Source organism: Carassius carassius, chromosome 46 (assembly GCF_963082965.1).
Source record: "Carassius carassius chromosome 46, fCarCar2.1, whole genome shotgun sequence".
NCBI classification, from domain to species: Eukaryota; Metazoa; Chordata; class Actinopteri; order Cypriniformes; family Cyprinidae; genus Carassius; species Carassius carassius.
This window is the reverse complement of record NC_081800.1, coordinates 22,859,999-22,883,243: the sequence shown is the minus strand read 5'-3', so window position 1 is coordinate 22,883,243 and position 23,245 is coordinate 22,859,999. Positions and strand designations below refer to the sequence as shown.

The following is a 23,245-nucleotide window of genomic DNA, read 5'->3' as shown; positions in this document are numbered from 1 at the left end:
TTTTTGTCCCTATTAAATAACATTACTTTAAATAATTAACTAATTTATACAATTATTTATTAATTGTTTGTTTGTATTTAATAATATTGCTTGCAGATTTATTTATTTATTTCTTACTGGCGTTTAGCTGTTTAGCAAACTGCTCTGGTCTGCATTGGTGAAAAAAGTTACATGTATTCATTTTAATGATCAGAACGAACAGATCTTCCACAAAGTTGTCATATGTTCCTTATATTGCTGTTCAGAGTTAAGCTAAGCGATGTAGCAATATGGTCTATTAATACAGAATGTGCGAAGCAAATTTATTTGCATTTTACAGCAGTTTGAAAACAGCTCATCCGATCTGAACTTACAGTAAGAACTATAACCTACCACATTTTTCAGTCATGCAGGTTGTTCTTTCATTAAACGCTGGCATGAAGCACATCTTTCCGATAAATCATCACAGATGACATCAGAGAACAGAACAGGCTTTGTGAGGTGGGCTAGTTTGGCACTCGAACCGTCTGATGAAAGATTCATAGTATTATTCTCCTCCTTGTTTGAGTTGGCAGGTCGCTCGTGAGAGTGAATTTCTCCTCCCTGTTTCCAGGATGAGCATGTTTGATCTGCTCTGAGACCAGTGATTTTGTTCCTGTTGTGGTCAGTGTGAGGGTCTCAGGTTGGGTTTGTTCAGTCGAGCAGAAACTTTCCCAGCTCGGGATGGTGAAGTCTCAATCGTGATGTTGTTGTCGGGATCTCTCGGGCTCTCTTTGTAACAGCGGTGTCTTTGTTTGACCGTGATTTTTCAGGGATGAGAAACTCCCAACTGGGTGAGACGGGGACTCCCAAAATTCACAACCCCCCTCTCAAATGTAGAGTAATATACTGCTCCTCTGGCTCACCATCATGGAGGTAAAGTACCATAGTTCTACCATGTTTATTACCCTATCTTCTCATGGTAATAACAAATGCTGTTATTATATCTATAATATAATATCCATGCATATAAAAAGAAAACCAAATAGTATTAAACTTAATTTTCAATAATTAAAATATTGAAATATTGTGAAAAAAAAATTTTTTCTTTGTGACTAGCTGAAATTCATTTAGGTTGAAGTACTAAAATTACTAAAACTAAAACTGAAAAAATAAATAATACTACTAATAAAACTATAATATTTAAACTATACTACTAAATATAATAATAAAATAAAAAATTCTAATACAAAAAAAAGTCATATATTCAATAAAATATTAATAAACATTATAATAGTATATAAATATTACTAAAATAACACTGCTAAAACCATAGTAAAACCTTGGAATAACATGTAAATATATAGGGTACAAACTTTCTGTATCATTCATGTCCCATGATATTTATTGATATGGGACACCAAGGTATTACCAATTATACCATGGTACTTTTTAAAATGAAATAAAATGTATTAAAAATATTTAATAATATAATAATAATAAAATGACAAAAGCACAACAATATTAAAACTAAAATCAATATGCAATAAAAGAAAAAGTAATTCAAAATATTAAAAGAAAATGTAATGTATAAAAATGTACAGAATAATGTAAATGTATAATATAATAATTTTTTAATAATGTTAATAATGTGGTATTGCCATAATTCTTGTTCCATGGTATTTATTTATCCATGGTACCAATTATACTATGGTACTTTTTGTGGCGTGTCTAAAAAAATTGGTATTACCATGATACCATATCCAAAAAACATGATATCAGTATGAACTTACATTACAAAAAGTACTTTGAAAATACTCTGCCACATCACTGTTTTCGGGTATCTTTCATGTCCGTAGCACATGCGCGCAGGATAGCCAACTTGCTAAAGTTGCACAATATTTAGTGTTTTTAGCCAATAGCCAGCATTGCTAATTACTCTGACATAATTCACAATTAATTCACAAAGGACTACTTGCTTAGTCCACCAAAATTTACTGTAATGTCTTGTTGACTTTCTTTTGTAAGTTTTTGATGATTCATTAATGCGTTTCTGCGTTCAGAACAGAATGTTTGTGTTGTTCCAAGCCAAAACTAATGCTTTATTCATTCACGAGGGCTGTTTTTCATGTCCATTGTGTTGGTACGACTACACTGAGATTAGCAAATTGTTCTTGGAGCTTGTAAGACCAAATGGGTTCCTTTCTCTTGGCCTGTTCAACATTTCATGGGTCATAAAAATCATTTTTAAAATGAACTTTTTTTGCAGAGAACACACACTACGAAAAGCGTCGCTCAGATCTAAAAGGCCTTTGATCCCGCCAAACCTGCATCGCTCACAAAACACAGCAGTTACAGGATTGGCAGACAGTCTGCATGAATGGATTTGAAGCAATGACGGAGGTCTGCTCTCAATAACATCTCTCTCTCTCTCCAAAACAAGTCCACCAGACCTCCAGCCAAATGGATCTCCGTCAGCGTCTGTAACTTCTGGTACTTTGACTCAAAGGCCTCTGAAAATCCAGATGTGGGTAGTTTTTTTTAATCTGAGCTGTAAGAAATCACAGTTAGATAACTATATCTGAGACTTAAAAACACATTTCTGCAACATTTTGTTGAGTTAAGTTGTGATATGTAAGTCTAGCAACGTGATATTTAATAACGTATTCCTTTACATAATGTGCTGAACATATTGTTTTCACATCCTTTGATTTGGTTCAGCTTCTATTTTGGGTAGTTAGACCCCCAAACTTCCAGTAATTTGCACCCTGGTCTGGCTGAATTCAGGTGGTGATGAGCTTAATGGTGATTGGATGAAACTCGACCTCTGCTTAGCTGAATTCTCCAGGTCTCCAGCATTGAGCCTAATTACAGAAAAATCAGCATGGCCAGTAGCTGACCTTTCCCCCCGGGTCAGTCTGCCTCAGATCAGAGAGCTCTGCCTCTGTTAGGAGTGCTGTAATGAGGTGGCTGGGGGTCAAAGGTCGAGTCTGTGACTGTAGTGAAGTGAAGTGACGTGTGGCCAAGTGTGGTGACCCATACTCGGAATTTGTGCTCTGCATTTAACCCATCCAAATATATATATATTTATAAAAAATATCGCCGTTAATCTATTCTCAAAGTTGGGTTGGGAGCTGGGTCTATACTAAGCAAGCTATGATGACTTTCACCTTGATATTTTATATAACCGACTGGCTGAGGGCAGCCTAAAAAGATGCTCAGGACAGTTGACGGGCCACTGCTGCGCATCGTCACGAAAGCTTATCTTTTTCACATGTTGTTACGCCTTACCGCGCGTGTCGATTTAAACATTAAAGCATCCAAACACAAGACGCGGAAAAGCTGAACAGAGTAGCTGGTTACTCGCACGCTGTGTTCGGTGCGCAAGAGAGAGAGAGCCGCATATCACGGACAGCGACACTGAACCGGCCGAGCTCTCTTCTGCGAAGTTCTCCTCGAAGTCCCTCCTGCAAATGAACGAACAAATACAAATCGCAGTTTGAACAAACAAAAAGATGTGAAAGAGCCCAATTCAGTACTCGCGGTGCTCTGGTGTTCAGGGCTCACGCAGAGAGAGGCGTCTCAAAACACTTGAACATCAAATTTGCTTCTTTTTGCTCTTGTGCCGACAAATACATACAAAATATGTCAAAATATCCACCTTGGAAATTATGCTCGAAAAAACTGTCAGTTATTTCTTAAGTGAAAGTAAACAGTTGAGGAAAAAATGGGATGCGTTCATCGTCTTTTAAAGTGACCGTGCCTTATTTAGCTACTAAATATATACATACATATACATATATTCCCCCATACACTTTAAAAATGGACACTAAATAAATAAATAAAAATGGTTAAAGGCAACATTATCTATATTTCTAAAATCTAAATAATAATAATAATAAAAAATACAAATTAAGAAAATATTTTTATTATTCTCATGTCAGCAAAAGTATTATTTAAAAAAACTAAACACCACGCAACCAGCATCATATGACGTTATTATATTTTTCTGTGGTGGACTTTTTGTACATTGTATGTGTCCTCTCATTTTTTCAATGTTTTGTCTGCAGTAACATATTGTGGGAACACTTTAGTTTTTTTTTGTTTGGTTCGATTCCCCGGGAACACATGATATGTAAAAATTGATAGCCTGAATGCACTGTGAGTCGCTTTGGATAAAAGCGTCTGCTAAATGCATAAATTTAATTTAATTTAATTTAGTTTAGGGACCAGTTCTCACTTTTAGCTAGTTGCTTATAAGCATACATATTATTAGCATATTGGCTGTTTATTCGTTTTTTTAAAGCATATATTAATACCTTATTCTGCATGACCATATTTTAGATCCCTTAAACTTACAACCTTACTAACTATTAATAAGCAAATTAGAAGTTTATTGAGGCAAAAGTCATAGTTAACAGTTAGTTTATAGTGAGAATTTGTCCCCAGACTGAAGTGTGACCCCGATTGCAAATTAGATATTAATTGTTCATTGTTGAATTGTCAAGGTTTGTTGATGTGAAATGTACCCAGTTATAGAATGAGGCATCTAAATTCACTAAAATATTTATTTTAAGATATACAGTAGTCTGAGATATTATAACCTGGCTGTGGAGTTCTATGACGTTTATTTACCTGTAAATAGGTATTAATCTATACAGCACTAGAGGGCATTATGTCTCATGACAGATCAAACCGTATGATACATGTTACATGCCTAAGTTTAATTAGTGTTAGGGGTTTGATCACATCACTAACTGTAAGTGTGAGCAATAGTACCAGCAAACTGCAGTCATGAACTCTGAAGATGGAAAATATTCATGAGTAAACCGCAGCACATAGCAATACATCACAGCTGGATAAACAAGAGTTCTGCGTCTGAACTTTAGCGAACGCTGCTCGTTTGACTCCTTCTGTCAGCCTTTGAAGAGTGTTTTTCTCAGGGACTCTAGGGTTTGTGTTCACTTCTGAAATTAGACAGCTGCTCTGAGGGTCTGCACCACGTTGTGCCTTTTTAAAGAAAAAAACTATTGTTTGTTTGTTTTTTTTTGTTTGTTTTTTTGAGAATGTGAAAGTGTCCAGCAGACCTGTTCTTTTCAGGGGGTTTGGTGAGTTTTGAAGACTGTGAATGGATCTCTGAGTTTGGTAAAGTTTCTTCAAGGGGCTGAGTTTGAGTTTGTTTTCTTCAGATCCGGCTCTGCTGTGTGTGTGTGTGTGTGTGTGTGTGTGTGTGTGTGTGTGTGTGTGTGTGTGTGTGTGTGTGTGTGTGTGTGTGTGTGTGTGTGTGAGAGAGAGAAAGAGAGCAACTTTAAAATGGCCATCTGCCAGGCTTTTACTGTTATGGATGCCAGACCCTGTCAAATGATCAGACTGAATTTTGCCTGTCAGACAAAAGAATGGGTGGAGAAAATGTCATTAAATTACATTATAGGTGGGGCCTGAGCCACATGTAGAGATCAAAATATCACAGAGATTTGATGGTTGCCAGTAAGCAACCACCTAACAACCACCCAGACCACCTTAGCAACCACATAACAACACCCTGGTACAGGGTTATTATACACTTCACTCAGAAAATGCTCGTAAATTTCACGAATAAATAAACAGAAATGACTAGTAACATTGAATTTGACATTACATTTTGAAGTAGAATAACTGAAAATGTATTTTTTCCAATAATCTTTTTTTAATCCGTGTTTTTTATTTTTGTATTTTTTTGTATTTTTTTTGCAGTGCAGTTTGCTAAAACTTCAACTAAAGCCATGAAAAACACTTTTCTTGAAATAAAATAAAGTATTCAAAAAATCTTGAACTAGTAGTAAAGGCAACATTTCTATTTTTTCTCAATTCTCATTTGGTTTTACTTGATGTAGTAAAATATTCAAACTAAAACTGAAAAAAATAAACTAATAATAGTAATAAAAATTTTTTTACTATCTCAGCAATTCTAAAATAACTGTGGTGATAAAAGCAAAATTCTCCAAACACTTTCTAAAATACCAAACTCTTATACTTTTCATGTTGGCAAAGCACACACATTTTAAAGCAAGTTGATGCTAATGCACTTTGACCCTTCTGACCGAGACGTCTAATGAAGTTAATTTCTGCCAGAGTTCGGTTTGCAGTCTTACAGGCACTGGTTTGGAAAGTAAATGTCTTGTGAACCACATCACTTGGTTTTTAATGATTTGGGATGGGCGTCCCGCTAATGTAAACAAGACGTTGTGGATATACTGTATAGTTTAATCCAGTCAGTGCTACACATAGTTTTGGTCTAATTCATTCTTACGGAGCACACAAATACCATCCATGTGTGCTCTTGGCTTTAGCTAAACCACTGCAATTCAGCGCTGGATAGGAGAACCAGGTCCGCCGATCAAGTGTTAGTTTAAGACAGTGGAGAAAAGACATCCTGTGCTTCCCCTTTGGGAGATTTCAATCACAGATGGGAAATTTAATCAACTTTGCTTCAGTAATATTTTGAAAAGAATCTACCTAAAATACTGTTTTAAACTTTTATGCATTGTAGAATTCATGGAATGCATTATATTGTATGGTACAAATGCATACTTAAAAAATAGTATGCAGCAAAGATCTTGTTGTCTTATAGACATTCTCTCTCATATATATATATATATATATATATATATATATATATATATATATATATATATATATATATATATATATATATATATATATATATATAAAACATTTTTTATTTTATTTATTTTTTAATAAAAGTTGTAATCTTCAGGAAGGTAGACCTGAAGGCGTGTAATGACTGTGATGATGACTGTAGTTTTTACCTGCGGGGCAGCGGCGGCTGTAGCGGTCATGGACGCAGCTGACAGACTCAGGCTTTATAAGACCTACAATCACATTCCAGGATGATCTTTGAGCTCCACCTACTTGGACCAGATCAAAGATCTTCATCACAGAGGAAGGAGAAAACGATCAGGAGAAAGACAGAGGGAATTACAGGGAAAGCTTTTCTTCCTGTGCTGAGATCATGGTGGAGATATTCAATAAAAGAGGTAGAAACTATGGCTATATATGGCAAGTGCTTAAATTTAAAGTACAGGTGTGCATTAACAAACCTCAGTACTTAATTTAAGAATGAAGGTAACTCAGCAAAATTATAGCTGACTCATTAGATGTGTTATTTTTTGGACGTCTGCCTGCTGTCTGAGACTAAAACTCCTCCCTTTCCTCCTTCTCATTCATTCAGTCTTACTTTTTTCTTCAGTGTGTCTGTGTATGTGGTTTCGATGAATCATTTATCACCATCCTGGAACGAAAAACTACATTTAGTACCCAGCTAATACAACTATATTTTAATACAAATTTTGTGCTAAAATCTATGAAGAAACATCCCTCTAAATAATTTATAAACCATATTATACTTCCAACCAGGTCGTATATTCACCATTGCCAACATATATTTGACATGGTTATGTTTAAAAATATAGTTTTTATATATAAGATAAAATATGATTTATACAAATTTAAATATGTAACTTGATTTTGATTAAAAGTTACAGTAAAGGCATTTATAATGTAAAAATTGTTACTATTTCAAACAATTGCTTTTCTTTTTAACTTTGAACTTTCTTTTGAAAAAAAAAAAAAAAAGATAATGGTTTCCACAAAAATATTAAGCAGCATGACTGGTTAACATGATTGGGTAACATTGATAATATTAAGAAATGTTTCTTAAGCAGCAAGGAACTTTGGACTTCTAAACACACATGCATGCACTTCCTTCTTTACAAATACTGCCTCTTTTGTCCCAGGTGTAAACTGCTCTGTAAGGTCTTTGTGAGTTTAAACACTGTTCTTGTGGTCTTACTTCAGCATTTGGTCATGATGGCGCCAAGGTCAGCAGAGGCTGAGAGTGAGTCGGATTAGAGGAGATTAAGATGGAGGCTTGTATTTCTATCTCTCTGTCACTCTCTTTCTCTATAATTGTGTGTGTAATCAGCACAAAATAAGTGTCCTTGTCTTTTTGAGAAATGTATCAATGCCTTGTATATGAAGTCTCCTCTCATTTAGTCAGCAATACTTTTGCAATTGAGACTCCGGAGGAAAATGTCATTGCACTTTTATAGCTCAGGAGAAATGTATTAACTTGGTTTTTAGATGTTTCTTCTGAAATCTTATGGGTTAGTAATCATAAAATGAATGTGGATTGCTTTTTTTATGTGAAAAAAATCATATTGAAATATTTTTAAAGTATATTTGAATTCATATTGAAATCTTTAAATTTTGATTGCAGATTTTGGTGTCTTGACAAACCTAAATACAGTTTGAGATCTGGAAGGCCTCCAACTTTCAGACATTATTGATCTCTTCTGAAACACACATGTGAGATTACTGGGGTCTTTTGCTCAAGGAAAGCAGAAGTGTCCATTTGATCTTGAATTAATCTTACTGCTATCTAGGAGAAAGGAGGAGACACTAAGGTGATGTTATTTATATTTGTTCTGTCATATGTTCTAGATTAAAGATTTGGTTTGTAGCAGTTTACCATCTGCCTCCTCGCTGAATCTTCTACACCACCATGACAAACCAGTGATTGGTGTACCAGATAACATAACACACAGACCTGTATATGAGTCTGTTAATACACTAGCCACAATTAGTAAATACCACCCATTTACAATAGTAACAGCGATTTCCACCTTGATTTTTGTCTGAAAACAATAGGTTGTAAATTGCATACTGGTTCATTCAAACCATTAAGAAGATTGAGTCCTTGTTTTATGGGTCGTTTCACAGGTGGCTCTTTAAAGTATTGTCAGTAGACAGGATACAGTTTCTTTAGTCTGGTGCCCAGGAAAAAGTCACAGATGTAATTGCTTTGTTTAGGGAAAATGTTGTGAATGGGGGTATCCTGATGAAAAGACTATATCCCGAACACCTCTGTCCTTTGGACAAACAGGTAGTCTTGCCCTTTAACTTGGACCACTGGTTAAGCAAGAAGTTGACATGTTACATTGTACAATCAAATAGAGAGTTTTAAAAGAGCCCGAGTGTTTGCAAGCATTGGAATGTCAACTTGGTAATCATTTTCTCTGCATATTAAATTTCTTTGATATTGATTCATAGTTGCTTTGGATTGCCATTCATTGTGAATCAAACACGCATACATAAGCCTGTGCAACTCACAGCATTAACTGTCCAGTGTCCCACTGGCAGCAATGTGGATTAATGACCCTGTGCTTCCTCCCTTTGGATCGCTCCAGTGAAGCATAAAGGGATTATAGCAGCCCAAGTTGTGGCTGGACTGAACCATGTGCACTGTCTATGGGGGGTAAAGGACATCTAGGGTAACAAGGTGGAGACTGAGGGGGGTGGGGTGTTGCAGATGTTGCAGCAAAGCTAAGCTGAAAGTAGCCTGAGGTCACAGTCAGTCAGTCAGTCAGTCAGAGAGAGAGAGAGAGAGAGTGTGTGCTGTGATTCCATGGTTGTGATGAACAAGCCTCAGGGGGCTGAAGAAAGTCAAATGAAAACACAAGAAAAAAATGAGAGGAAAGATAGAGACATGCTCATCCCTTGCTGACCAGCTTGGCTGAGACGCTGTATTATAGTCATGGCTCTTGGATGCTGTATGCCATTGGGGTCTAAAGGTACAGTAGATGTTTCCTGTCATAGTGACCTCTTAAATTGCGCTTTGTAGCTTCTAATGGCTTCTTATGTTTTAGAGTTAATCAATAACTGTCAAACCTTGTTTTGCAATATTTTGCCTGGATGTAGTTTGATTTATAGCCTAGAAACTATGACTTAGGTGAATTCATGTCCTTTGAATTTTGCAAAATATACTTTTGCATCATATTTACTATGTAAAATATGCATTACTTTTCCTCTTTGGGAGCTCAATGAACTTATTAACTGGAATGTATGGTTGTGATGATGTGTACTTGGAAGATTTGCTGAATTGGCACTCTTTAGTTCTTTATGCACTTCTGTAGGTAAACCCAAACATTTGATTTGTGGTAATACAAAATGTGCTCTGACCCAAGAGGAGGGGCGGGAAGGAGGTCTTCAGCAAGGTGTGGTGTCATTGAAATTAATGGCTAACATTTGGAGGGCTAGACTTTCCCACGTCAGAAGGTGTAGGTGTTTGGATTGGGGAATGTCAGCGGTCTGGGCTTGGCTCAGGGTTCATGTCTCAACCAGTGGATGATGATTAGAGGATGACTGTAGGCTGGTTAAAATCACTGCCAGTGACCAAATTTCTATACATTTGCTTGCAAGTAGGCTGTAACAGGGATGCGTGATATATTGGTTTGGGTGAAATTGGATAATTAACTGTGCATCAACCATTTAATATCCATTATTGAATTGTATTGATGTTTTTGAATTATTCATCAAAAAATGTGAATGTGTAATAAAAAGATGTTATAAGTTCATCCCTACTGTGGTCAGCTTTGCTGATTTTCAACCAGCTTTGTATGTCCCATTTTATTTGTCAAATAGTTGCAAATCACTGACCCTTTTCAGGGTTAAAGGTTATAAAGGTTAGATTCTGCACCCTTGATATTTACAGGAAAGGAGCTGAGATTAAGATGTTGCTGAGAACACTATGAAATCCAACATTCTTATTACATAAAATGTTCAGAAAAAAATGTTCCGTTGTAGTTGAAGTATGTATTAAATTTCCAATATGAAAATCATTTGATGTTTTGGAATATCTGCCATGAGTCTATGCCAATGCCTCCAACTTCTACTTAGCTTTCCATCTGTGGTTTTAATAATTTTATTTTTTTGCATGTTCAATCTATGGATAACATGATGGAAGAATAGCACTGAATTTGTAAAGATAGCAAAGAAAACAGGGAAAAGGATCATGAAAGGAAAAGGTTCAGTGATAAAGCCTGTTCTGTTTACCATATCCACTTTTCATGCCAAAATAAGCCTGTTGGCTTATCTCAGATGATACCATCAGTAGACAAGTGGTCTCCATGAACCATTTCTATTGTTTTTAGGTGCTGTTTACTGATGTCTTTGGAGAGCAGATAGAGGCATTGTAGATGGCCTGTATTGGTCACCTTTGAGATTTCTCTTGATTTGTGTTGACAAGGGGGAATTCACTAAGAATTTATCGTGCCCGTTGATAGCAATGCTTTTTTGTATGTTATCTTTGTTGTTTAATGATTGGTTCTCTAAATAAATTAATGGCTTTATGGCCAGTTCTAAAGCTCAATATCTAATATGTAATTATAATTCTATGAAAAACTGCTGCCATGATCACCTGGAAAATGTGCAACCCTTTTTGTACTGAAATGCTGTGTTCCGGAGTAGTAAAATGTACCCCTTTTGTACCCCTGAGGTTATTGAGCTGTGGAGGGACAAAAAGACAGAGCTGTTATTCTAGTTACAGATCACTGCTGGGTTACTCTTTACCCCATGCTGCTAAACAACTAACAACCAAACAGCTCTATTAGGAAGAGAGCTCCCAGCCCCCTTTTCCAGCACATCTCCCCCGTCTTAGATTAGCTGACTGACTGAACTTGAGAAATTCTGCATGATCTAATGTTGCTTGGCAGAAAAATTCAATTTCTATGATATATTTTCAGTCTAATACACAAAAGAATGAGATTGAAAAAAATCAGCAAGTAGGACCTATACATCTCAACATGAGAATCAATACGAAACAAATATCGGATGCAATAACGTGCTGGAATAAAACAATACATTTCTATGGATGCTTCCAAATAGATGCAAACATTCGCACACCGAAACATAATGTTTTTTTTTTTTGCATCCATGCCGAAAAATCTTTTCAGTTTCGCAAAGCAAAAACACGGGCCATCCAATAAGATTTGAGCTAGGATCACATGACCGGAGCAGCTGATGTTGCTTAAAAGGGTGAGAGTGGTGGCGCTGTTTTGAAAACCAGTGTAAACAAACATCGAAGAAGAGTATCCAGGATAAGAGAAGAGTGGATCCTGACTTCTTGCTATCGCTGCCTGGTTTCTTTATACAGAATAAAATTTCTAATATTTCTCCACTGAATTATGTAATCACAGCAGAGCACCATCCGTTTTCTTCCACATGCGCAAGTGTTATGAGTCAGAAGGCGTTCAGCTCGTGGTATTTTTTATAGCAGTACAGGATGTTTATGACAAATATTAGCATTGTAGCTTTGTTAAACATACAAATAGTGCACTCGGTGTGAATGCAGCAATTCGCCTCGCTTTTTCACATCGCGCAGTTTGGAAAGGCCTTACAGTAATAAAAATGATAATGTGCATATTAAATTAGATTTGTGAAATCTAAAGTTTAGCATGCCTGGAATACAAGTGCTACCTACTAAACAATTCATTCAGGGATAAAAGTTTTTCTCAGACACTGATGAAAATTTGCCATTGCATGGTGTTTAGTTGCATGGTATGAGTTTCTTGGTACGGTCTAGGACATCAATGGTGGTTTTCTTGTTGATGCTGAGTTGAAGAGCTGCAGGGGCTTAAGGGCTGAGATACTGAGATGCTACCATGATCACCATGGTTGACTGGAGCCATGTCTGTCTGGATAAAGACGGTCACGAAGGGCATTAGTTCAGCCCTCAGTGGGGGGTCTCCCCTTGGGGAGCATACTTGGAAACCCCATGTTTTCCCTCACACTGAGTGCCCAGTTTCCATCCCTTCACCCTACTTACCATTCAGAGTCTTCACAGAGTCAGCTTGGACAAATAGATTGGAGCATTTCGTCCCAAGATTAGAAGGGCGCCACTGTAAATAAACATCCAACTAGGGTGAATTCCAGTAAAACAAGCTACAATTTCACATCATCCATACTGGCAAGTAGAATTAAACAGTGGAAACTGACATACTCTTGGAGAATTGTCAGATTAGTTCCTCAAACACTGGTCACTAAGCATCTTTTCAAGGTCACTGAGGATGTTTGGCATAATGAAGCTTGTTATCAGAGGTTAGATCTTTTGACTTGACTTGTGATCCCTCAGAGACTAGTCGAGTTTGACTCATTTCATGGGAAATGAGATTGTGACAGATTTGGAAGAAATGTAGAGTATACATAGAATACAGTAATGTGCAGTCAGTCTGTGGAATAAGTAAGATCATTTTTTTTTATTTTTATAAATTACTACTTTGATTTAGCAATGATGCATTAAATTGATCAAAAATGTCAGCAAAGATGGTTATAATGTTTCAAAAGATTTCTGTTTCCACTAAATGCTGCTCGTTTAAACTTTCTATTCATCAAAGTGTCCTGTAAACAAAATGCATCATGGTTTTCACAAGAATATGAAGCAGTAAACACTTTTCAACACTGATAATAATAATAAATGTTTCTTGAGCAGCAAATCAGCATTTTAGAATGATTCCTGAAGGATTACGAGACACTGAAGACTGGAGTAATGATGCTGAAAATTCAGCTTTGCATCACAGAAATTAATTACATTTTAACGTATTTTCATATAGAAAACAATGCTTTTAAATTATAATAATATTTTACAATATTACTGTTTTTACTGTATTTTTAATGCCATAACTGCAGCTTGGGTGAGCCGAAAAGATTTTCAAAAACATAAAAAACTCTTACCAACCCATGGACGTTAAAATCTATGGAAACATTCCATTCCACAAAAGGTTCTTTATACTGGGGAAAGGTTCTTCGGATTATTAAATCTGCTTCACAATGAGGTAAAAAAAATGGTTCTTTTAAGAACTGATCACTGAAAGGATCTTTGGAGAGACCAAAAATAGTTCCTTTATGGTTTTGCTGTGAAAACCCCCATTTGAAACCTTTATTATTAATAGTGATATTGAATTCTTTAGTTGCTGTATGGAGGAAGGTTCTTGATGTTATGTTCTTCATATAGCTGTATTGGTTCTAGAGGACTAGTCTGGCCCCCCCGGGTTCCTTGAAGCAGGTTTTTCTCTGAACCAGGTTCTCCTATGACATGTGAACTAGTTTCTGGAAGCTTTATTTTTCACAGTGAAAGGTAGCGAATACATCTGAGAGATGGTTCATCTTAACAGTTAGGTGCCTTTGATCAAGACCCAGAGCTAGTCCAGGACTCCAGTCCAGCACGCTTCCAGATAGATATTCCCCTTAAATGAAACCTTTGAATCTAGTCCCAGATGGGAGAAATCCTCACATGGCAAAAATGAGAGGAATAATCTGGCAAAGTTACAAAGGAAAGCAGGGTTGGTGTGCAGAAGAGGCTGAATGAATCCAGGACGACACAGAGCAGGTACCGGAGGAAATGCTTAGCAGACGCCACTCGTCTGCTGTAAACAAGGTCCATGATGCATTATCTCAGAAGAGGTCTGTCAAATAGGTTTTGTTAGGGTGATGTCATGCTGTTTAGGTGAGGAGAAGAGCGGTCTGCAGTCAATGGATCAACTTTAAATGTGATGGTTGTGGTTTTTGGGATAATAATTAATTTGGTCACAAACTTTTAAATACTGAAAAACAAAATGTATTGTAGTTTGGAGTCAGTAAGTTTTATTTTGTATTTTTTTATGTTTTAAAAGAAGACTTTCCTGCTCACCAAGACTGCATTTATTTGAAATTATTATAAAAAAATATAGAAAAACAGTAATATTGTGAAATATTGTAAAATAACTGTTTTCTATTTTATTCCCGTGATCATTTTCATCATCATTACTCCAGTCTTTAGTGTCACACCATCCTTCAGAAATGATTTTAATGTGCTTATTTGCTGCTCAAGACACATTTCTGATTATAATCAATGTTGACAACAATTGTGTGTGTTTTTTCCAGGATTGTTTAATGAATAGAAATTAAAAATATAAACAGCATTTATTTGAAATATAAATCTTTTGTAACATTACAAATGTCCCTACCATCAATTTTGATCAATTGATTAATACAAGAATTCATTTATTTTAAAATTTACACCAAACTTTCAAAATTGCTCGTGAATTAGTTGTTGGAAAATAACAAGCAACAATAATAATTACTTTTGGATGAAAGCATTGGATATTTACATCTAAATGTAAATGCTCGCATTAAATTGTTTTACTTTATTGAACATTTATAGACTTCATAGAAAACATTTCTTTATTGTTTGCATCATAAAAGACTACTTTGCTGTAAAGTGTGCAAAATATTGAATATTGAATGTGTGTGTGTGTGTGTGTGTGTGTGTGTGTGTGTGTGTGTGTGTGTGTGTGTGTGTGTGTGTGTGTGTGTGTGTGTGTGTGTTAGTCTTAGAGGGGCACACAAAGAGATAACACGGACACAGAGTTGTGCTCTATTGAGTTTGTGACCTAGATTGCTCTGCATTAAACCTGTGTGTGCTAATAACGGCAAGGGAAGAGAAGCTGTAAGTCTATTCACTCGCATTCACATAATAAAAAGTGATTCGAGGAGGCTGATTCGACTACCAATCTAACAGTCGAATATTTGCGGGGTGTTATTGATTATGCCATTTTTACTATATGGGGATCTCAAATGTCTGATTTCACATAGAACTATAGTTAACATCCTATTATGATAAAGCTGTAAGAATCTGAAAAGAAAGAAGCTTCAAACAAATATTTTAAAGTGTGTGAATAAATCCAACCATCCCTATAGATTTGTTTCACTTTCCATAATCCGTGACCGACAGAGGAGCATCTTGGCGGCAGGGATTTAAAACTTTACCAACACTCAAACAGGCAGACACAGGCAGAGACTGGATTTTTATCTAACAGGTAGGGTACAAGTGATTTCAAAACATTTCAGCCGGTGTATATCATGGATATATGATTTACCTGATATAAGATGCATTTGGTTCTGAGTCAAGTGCTTCATTGCAGTACTATGGTGATATCTCTTCAGTGCGAGCAGGTCAAACTACAATGCAGAATATTTATAACTATGACTGGGACTGTTATATACATACTATTATAATGAGAAGACCATTATACTAAAATGCTATGAATTTTTAGTTTAGCTGCCGTGTTTCTGCACATTGTTTCGTGAAGAACGCGTCCACAAAAGGAGTTCACATTCAGAGCCCCGCAGATATGTTCATGTGCATTCAGGCCCTTTTTGCAAATAGCCTAGACGTCTTAATATTAACGGTATGTTGTATAAATAACGAAGCGTATTCTACATTAAATCATGAGTTTATTCCCATTGATTATAAACTTGCTATCAAATGCGTCACTCTACTGGTCTTCTTCAGCGCGCGCAGCTCAAAACAGAAATGCTGAACATTAACTGCTAACGTTTTAGGCTAACGTTATAATGAGAGCACTATTGTAAAAAATAATAATAATAATTGTTAATTGTTATGGTTTGTATTTTGCCCCGCCCCCAAACATATGATTCGACTATCAGTAGAATATCGGCAAGATTCGAACGTAGCCTAGTCGGGGACACACCTATATGTACCAAAAATATATATATAAAATAATAAATTAGCCTACTACTTTTTATTTATAATTTAATTTTAAAATGTATAGATAGATAGATAGATAGATAGATAGATAGATAGATAGATAGATAGATAGATAGATGCAAGCCCTTTATTTTATTGACTGACTCCCTCAGTGACCTGTGCTGGGGTGTAGAAGTTTGGTTTAGGCTCATGAATCAGGTGTTTGGCTCCATTAACACCTTTTGTCTCTCACACAGTGATGCATTAGCTGCTGACAGATTGCAGCATTGTTTTGCGAATGTTGGGCTACTGGATCATCCACTGAGTTTATTTGCTTTTCACACCAGTTGCAGCTTCTCTGAGCATTTGAGGAAGTCATTAGATCACGTTTAGTTTTTGGCTACTGGGTTAAAGGTCTCATTCTGAGAGACTAGGTCTACATTCTTAACCATGCAGCTCATATCAGCTGAAGAATATTGTTTCGCAGATTATCTTGGTAAAGTTTATATAATCAAGAGGAGGTGTGATGAAGCATAAATCTGACAAAATTTAGTGAGGTTTGTACTAAAATATGTTTTCTGGACTAAGAATATAGGTTTAATTTTTTTCTGGAAAACAATTTGTCTTAAAGATGTCAACATAAGTGATCAAATGTATAGATACTGATGTACAAATTATTTGTTTGTATTTTATCTGCAGCGTTATCTAATCTGGACATTGAGAGCAAACTGAGTGGACATTATCAGGCTCCATGGCACCTGCAGAGGAATGTGTTCCTGCCGTCGACTCGGCCAGCGTGCGTGGAAGAGCTGCATCGAAACGCCAAACAGAGCCTGCGGGCGCTGTACAGAGGTTAGACACGGTTACACATCAAAACTGATCAGTTATTAATCAATGAACGAACACCTTCTGTGGTCATCAAAGTAAAGTTGTTCGCGCGAGCCAAAATCCTCCATTCATTGGCAGTGAACACTGCCCTCTAGAGGAGGAAGATGGAAACATCAAATCGAAATAATCTGATTTGTTCTAAACTAAAAGACCAGTGTTATTTTAGTATTATTAACATACTGTTATAGTATTTCTTAAAAAGAAATAAATTTTTTATATGTTCATTTTAAATGTAAAGTTTTAGTAATGTTGTTAAGTTTGTAGTAATTTAGTACTTATATATATTTTATTTCAATAAGCTGCCAAGGAAACAATACTATTTTTCTAAATCTGATATTTATATTTATTTTAACAATTTAATTTCAACGTTTTCATTTAAGGGAAGTATTTTTATTAGTTTTAATTTGTTAACAATAACAACACTGTAAATGAAAGTGTATTTTGTCAAGTGCTTTTTTTTTCATTTTTATTAGTGTCGTTTTTTAATAGTTATACATGGCTTTAGTTTATTTTTATTTCAGTTTTAATTTGAGTAATTTCATTGCTTTATTTTATTTCAGTTGTTTACTACCTTTACTATCTTTTAAGACCTTTAAGATTAAGTTTGTTTCTTTAATCTGATATTTATATTTTATTTTATTTCATCTTCGTTTTAAAAAAACTAATTATTTTTAACAGTTTTAGTTTTAAGTCAACAATAACAACACTATAACTGACAGGATATTATGTTCATATAATTATATATATAATTATACTATCATATAGAATTTTACTTTTGTAATTTTAAGCGCCTTTTTATCACAATTTTTTATATATATATATATATATATATATATATATATATATATATATATATATATATATATATATATATATATATATAATGTATACATATATAGAATTATTTTATTTCAGTTAGTTTTTTATATATTTTTCTTTCATTTAATTTTTTATATTTTATGTAAGCTATATAATAGTTTTAGATTTCATTTTAATTTAAGTTAACAATAACACTGTCAATGACAGGATAGAACTATTAAAACTATAATAATAATAATAATATGAAAATTTAAATTCTTAAAACAGAATGTATGTGTAATGCACATAAGCAGTGAGAAAAACAGCAAAAGAATGTCAAATGGCAAAAAAACGTTCCACATGCTATGATACATTAAATAATTCAGTCTTTAAATCTTCACTTTACACATCAATTAAAAATTTCAAAATGTAATAACCAAAAAGAACCAAAAGTAAACCAAATGAAAAAAGGACAAAGATTTATTATGATGATGATTTCATATAACTCACAATATGCTATTTCTACATGCTAGTGGTGCTTGCAGGCATCACTGTTATTATAATGCTCTCAGTTAAGGTTAGTGATTTGAACAAACCCCAACAGAAATTATTCAACTTCAGTGTAACTCATCCAGCACTGTTTGTGCTCCAGACATGATTTATTCCTAAAAACCTGTGTCTAACTGATAGAAAGAACTGACAGATTTCTCTACTCATCAGACCAGCAACAGAGGCAGGAGGTCAGCGAGAGAGAGCGCAGGGTGACCATTTCCATCTCCATGGCTCCGCCAATGCCCACCTACCCATCGCCCCACATGCACTGCAGACGCCAGCAGAGAGAGAGACACCTCAGCACGGTAAACATCCTATGTGTATTACTAGACCTCTGATCTAGAGACATTTCTTGTAGACAGAGTGTTGTGACAGAGTATGTCTATGTGTTTAGGAAAGGACAGAGAGAGACATAGAAACTCAGACAACACAAGCACAGGTAAACACACATCTGTGTGTCACACTGAACCTCGTCTGACCCGCTTGCACTGCATGGACATCTTTGACTTTAGCTGAATGAATCCATCCTTGTTTTCCTTTATTTTTATATTTTTGTCTTGTGAAAAAGTAGTACACTTAGCATGCTTTTCAAGAAGTACTTATTACACAAATAATATGCGTTAAAAGCATACTTAAGTGCAAACTGAATGTAATGTTTTAAGTTTCAATTCTAAATTGAATATATAAGCTTTTCATTCATGTATGGTTTGTTAGGATAGGACAATATTTGTCCGAGATACTACTATTTGAAAATCTGGAATCTTAGGGTGCAAAAAAAATAATCTAAATACTGAGAAAATTGTCTTTACAATTGTCCAAATTAAGTTCTTAGCAATGCATATTTTAAGTTTTAAGATTTTACATGTTTACGGTAAGAAATTTCCAAAATATCTTCATGGAACATGATCTTTACTTAATATCCTAATGATTTTTGGCATAAAAGAAAAATAGATAATTTTGACACATACAATGTTTTTTTGGCTATTGCTAAAAATATACCCCAGCAACTTAAGACTAGTTTTATGGTCCATGGTCACATTTGTAATGATGAAATTGCAGTTTAGTACATTTAAATTTAATTGTTATATTAACCTTTTAATTGTCACCCCCCTTTCTGTAATTCATAAATGCTTTGGAAGACAGACCTAAGGTTGGCATTTCAAAAAATGAAAGTGTAAAATAAATCTACGTTTACTGTAAAGAAAATGTACTGTACTAAAAATGTTTTTTTATAAAATAAATATTTAACAAAATATAAAAAAATCAAAGGCACATAATTAATTTATGTTCCTTTGAGATTTTGTTTAGGCACTATACCAATAATAGTCACTAGGTGGCACCCAAACTCCACTAAACTTTTAAAATGCATTTTATGTGATGGTAATGAATGTGATAGGAAGCAAAAGCAGTGTGAACATATATTTATTGACGACAAATATGGTGAACACAAACTCCGTGAAGACAATGATGAACTCCGTGGGTGATGATGTTATCTCTCGGCTGGGTGGCGCAGTGGCTTGATGGCTGGTGATGACGTGGCGTGAATCTCCCGTGATGAATACAATCCAGTGACGATCAACGGCGAAATAAACAATCCAACACGAACAAGACCAAGACAACCCAACAAGACAGTCCAACATCCGGAACAACTATCAGACAAGGAAGGAGGGAATGAGGTGAGTATATGTAGCTGACGGTAATGTGAGACACCTGGTGCGGGGACTGATTAGCAGCTGATTCCAATGAGCATGATGTAACCACATGAAAGACACCAAATCACAGGACCTGAGAACACAGCCGATCCATGCACCGTGACAGTACCCCCTCTCTTAGGAACGTCCCCTGACGTTCCCAGCCTCCTGTACCTGTTGATTGAAATCATCAATAAGAGAGTGATCCAATATATCTCTAGCAGGAACCCAACTTCTCTCCTCCGGACCGTAACCTTCCCAGTCCACCAAGTACTGGAATCCGCGTCCCCTCCGTCTAGAGTCCAGAATACGATTGACCGAATAGGTTGGTTCCCCGTCTACGAGCCGCGGCGGCGGGGGAACCGGAGCAGGCGGATTAATACGAGCAAAAAATACAGGTTTAATTTTTGATACATGGAACACGGGATGAATCCTCCTGTACGCTGGAGGAAGATTGAGGCGGACTGCCACCGGACTAATGATCTTGGTGACAGTTTATGAATTTGGGAGCAAGTTTATTAGCAACGGATCGGAGAGGAATGTTCTTGGTAGAAAGCCACACTTTGGAACCAACGACGTATACGGGAGGCCTCGACCGGTGGCGATCGGCTTTGGCCTTGGTGCGCGCTCCCACCTGGACCAGAGTCTCACGGGCTCTGGTCCATGTGCGACGGCACCTCTGGACGAAGGCGTGAGCGGAAGGGACCGCGACTTCGGATTCCAGACTGGGAAAAATAGGTGGCTGGTACCCTATACTACATTCAAATGGGGACAGGCCCGTGGCAGACACTGGTAAGGAATTGTGTGCGTACTCCACCATCGACAGCTGCTGACACCAGGAGGAAGGATTTCGAGCGACCATACATCGTAGTGTTCTCTCCAAATCTTGGTTGGCTCTCTCAGTTTGCCCATTGCTTTGAGGATGGAACCCCGAAGAGAGACTAACAGTGGCCCCCAGAAGTTTACAAAACTCTCGCCAAAATTTGGACACAAACTGGGGTCCTCTGTCAGAGACCACGTCTATCGGGAGGCCATGTAACCGAAAGACGTGATCAATGACTGTTACCGCTGTCTCCTTGGCTGAAGGTAATTTGGGCAAGGGGATGAAATGAACCGCCTTCGAGAACCGGTCCACCACGGTCAAAACTACCGTGTTACCCAGAGAGGGTGGGAGGGCGGTGACAAAATCTAGCGCAATGTGGGACCAGGGTCTCGAAGGGATGGGCAGCGGTTGTAGGACCCCATCTGGGGGTCTGTTAGAAGTCTTACCAGTGGCACAAACTGAGCAAGCCAAAACAAAACTGCGAACATCACGAGCCATGAGTGGCCACCAAAATCTTTGCTTGACCAAATGTAAGGTGCGACTTACCCCTGGATGACATGCCACATTGGAACAATGACCCCATTGGATAACTTCGGACCGAAGACTTTCTGGCACAAACAAACGGTTAGGTGGGCAACCGGCCGGAGGCGTTACCCCATGTAAGGCTGTCTTTACCTTCGATTCGACCTCCCAACTGAGAGTAGAAACAATAAGTGTCTCAGAAAAAATACTCTCGGGAGTGGACGGGCGATCGGAGCGGTCAAAAATTCGAGATAAAGAATCGGGTTTGATGTTTTTGGAACCCGGGCGGTACGAAAGTGTAAAATCAAAACGTCCGAAAAAAGTGCCCACCTAGCCTGCCTAGAGTTTAGTCTTTTGGCAGTTCTGATGTATTCTAGATTCTTATGATCGGTCCAAACCATGAAGGGTACCCCTGACCCCTCCAACCAATGACGCCATTCCTCCAATGCCAGCTTGACTGCCAACAGCTCTCTGTTACCAATATCGTAATTTGACTCTGCTGGCGACAAACGATGAGAGAAAAACGCGCAGGGATGCATCTTGTCGTCCGAGGGTGAGCGCTGTGAAAGCACCGCACCTACCCCCACCTCTGACGCGTCGACCTCTACCACGAACTGACGTGACGGATCAGGGGTAACAAGGATGGGGGCCGAAACAAAGCGGCGTTTGAGGTTGGCAAACGCAGCTTCCGCTGCGTCTGACCACCTGAACGCCGTTCTGGGAGAGGTCAAGGCAGTCAGAGGCGCGGCTAGTTGGCTGTAATTGCGAATAAAACGCCGGTAAAAATTGGCGAACCCCAGAAACCTTTGTAGGGCCTTACGGGAATCTGGACTTGGCCAATCTACCACAGCCTTGATCTTCTCGGGATCCATGCGCATACCCTCGGCTGACACGATGTACCCTAGAAAAGGAACAGACTGTGCATGAAAGTCGCATTTCTCCGCCTTGACAAAAAGCCCATTCTCTAACAGCCTCTGAAGCACTCGTCTGACGTGTTGAACATGTTCCTGGAGAGAAGAAGAAAAAATCAATATGTCGTCCAGGTAGACATATATGAACTGATCGACCATATCTCTCAACACATCATTAACGAGTGCCTGAAAGACACCTGGGGAGTTGGACAAGCCGAAGGGCATGACCAAGTACTCAAAGTGCCCCCTGGGGGTATTAAAGGCAGTCTTCCATTCATCTCCCCTCCTGATGCGAACCAAATGATAAGCGTTTCTTAAGTCCAATTTAGTGAAGATCGATGCTCCCTGCAACCTCTCGAAGGCTGAAGATATCAACGGCAAAGGATAAGTATTCTTTATCGTGATATTATTCAGCCCTCGGTAATCAATACAAGGTCGCAGAGATCCATCTTTCTTCCCCACAAAAAAGAACCCTGCCCCCGCTGGAGAAGAGGAGGATCGAATGAACCCGGCTGCTAGAGAATCAGAAATGTATTTCTCCATAGCCTCTCTCTCAGGAATAGAAAGTGAGTATAACTTGCCCTTAGGCGGAGACGTACCTGGCAGTAATTCTATAGCACAGTCATAGGGACGATGAGGAGGGAGAGAAGCAGCCCGAGACTTACTGAACACTTCCTTCAGGTCGAGGTACTCCGCGGGCACGTTACACAGATCCGCCGCCTTCTCCTGCAACACAGAC

General features: G+C 37.2%; 1 protein-coding gene across 6 annotated transcripts in view; it reads left to right on the top strand.

Moving 5' to 3' along the window:
• LOC132129723 (actin remodeling regulator NHS-like) overlaps positions 1-23,245 on the top strand; it is a 95,536-nt gene that overhangs the window by 59,580 nt on the left and 12,711 nt on the right. For 3 of the 6 annotated variants that reach the window (XM_059541418.1, XM_059541417.1, XM_059541415.1), the window contains exons 2-4: positions 17,021-17,173; positions 18,728-18,864; positions 18,954-18,998. In XM_059541418.1, the coding sequence (XP_059397401.1) occupies positions 17,021-17,173; positions 18,728-18,864; positions 18,954-18,998 (335 nt within the window). Of the gene's footprint in view, positions 1-9,397; positions 9,591-17,020; positions 17,174-18,727; positions 18,865-18,953; positions 18,999-23,245 lie in introns of those variants that run through there. The other 3 variants (XM_059541420.1, XM_059541416.1, XM_059541421.1) reach the window with 2 other exon arrangements.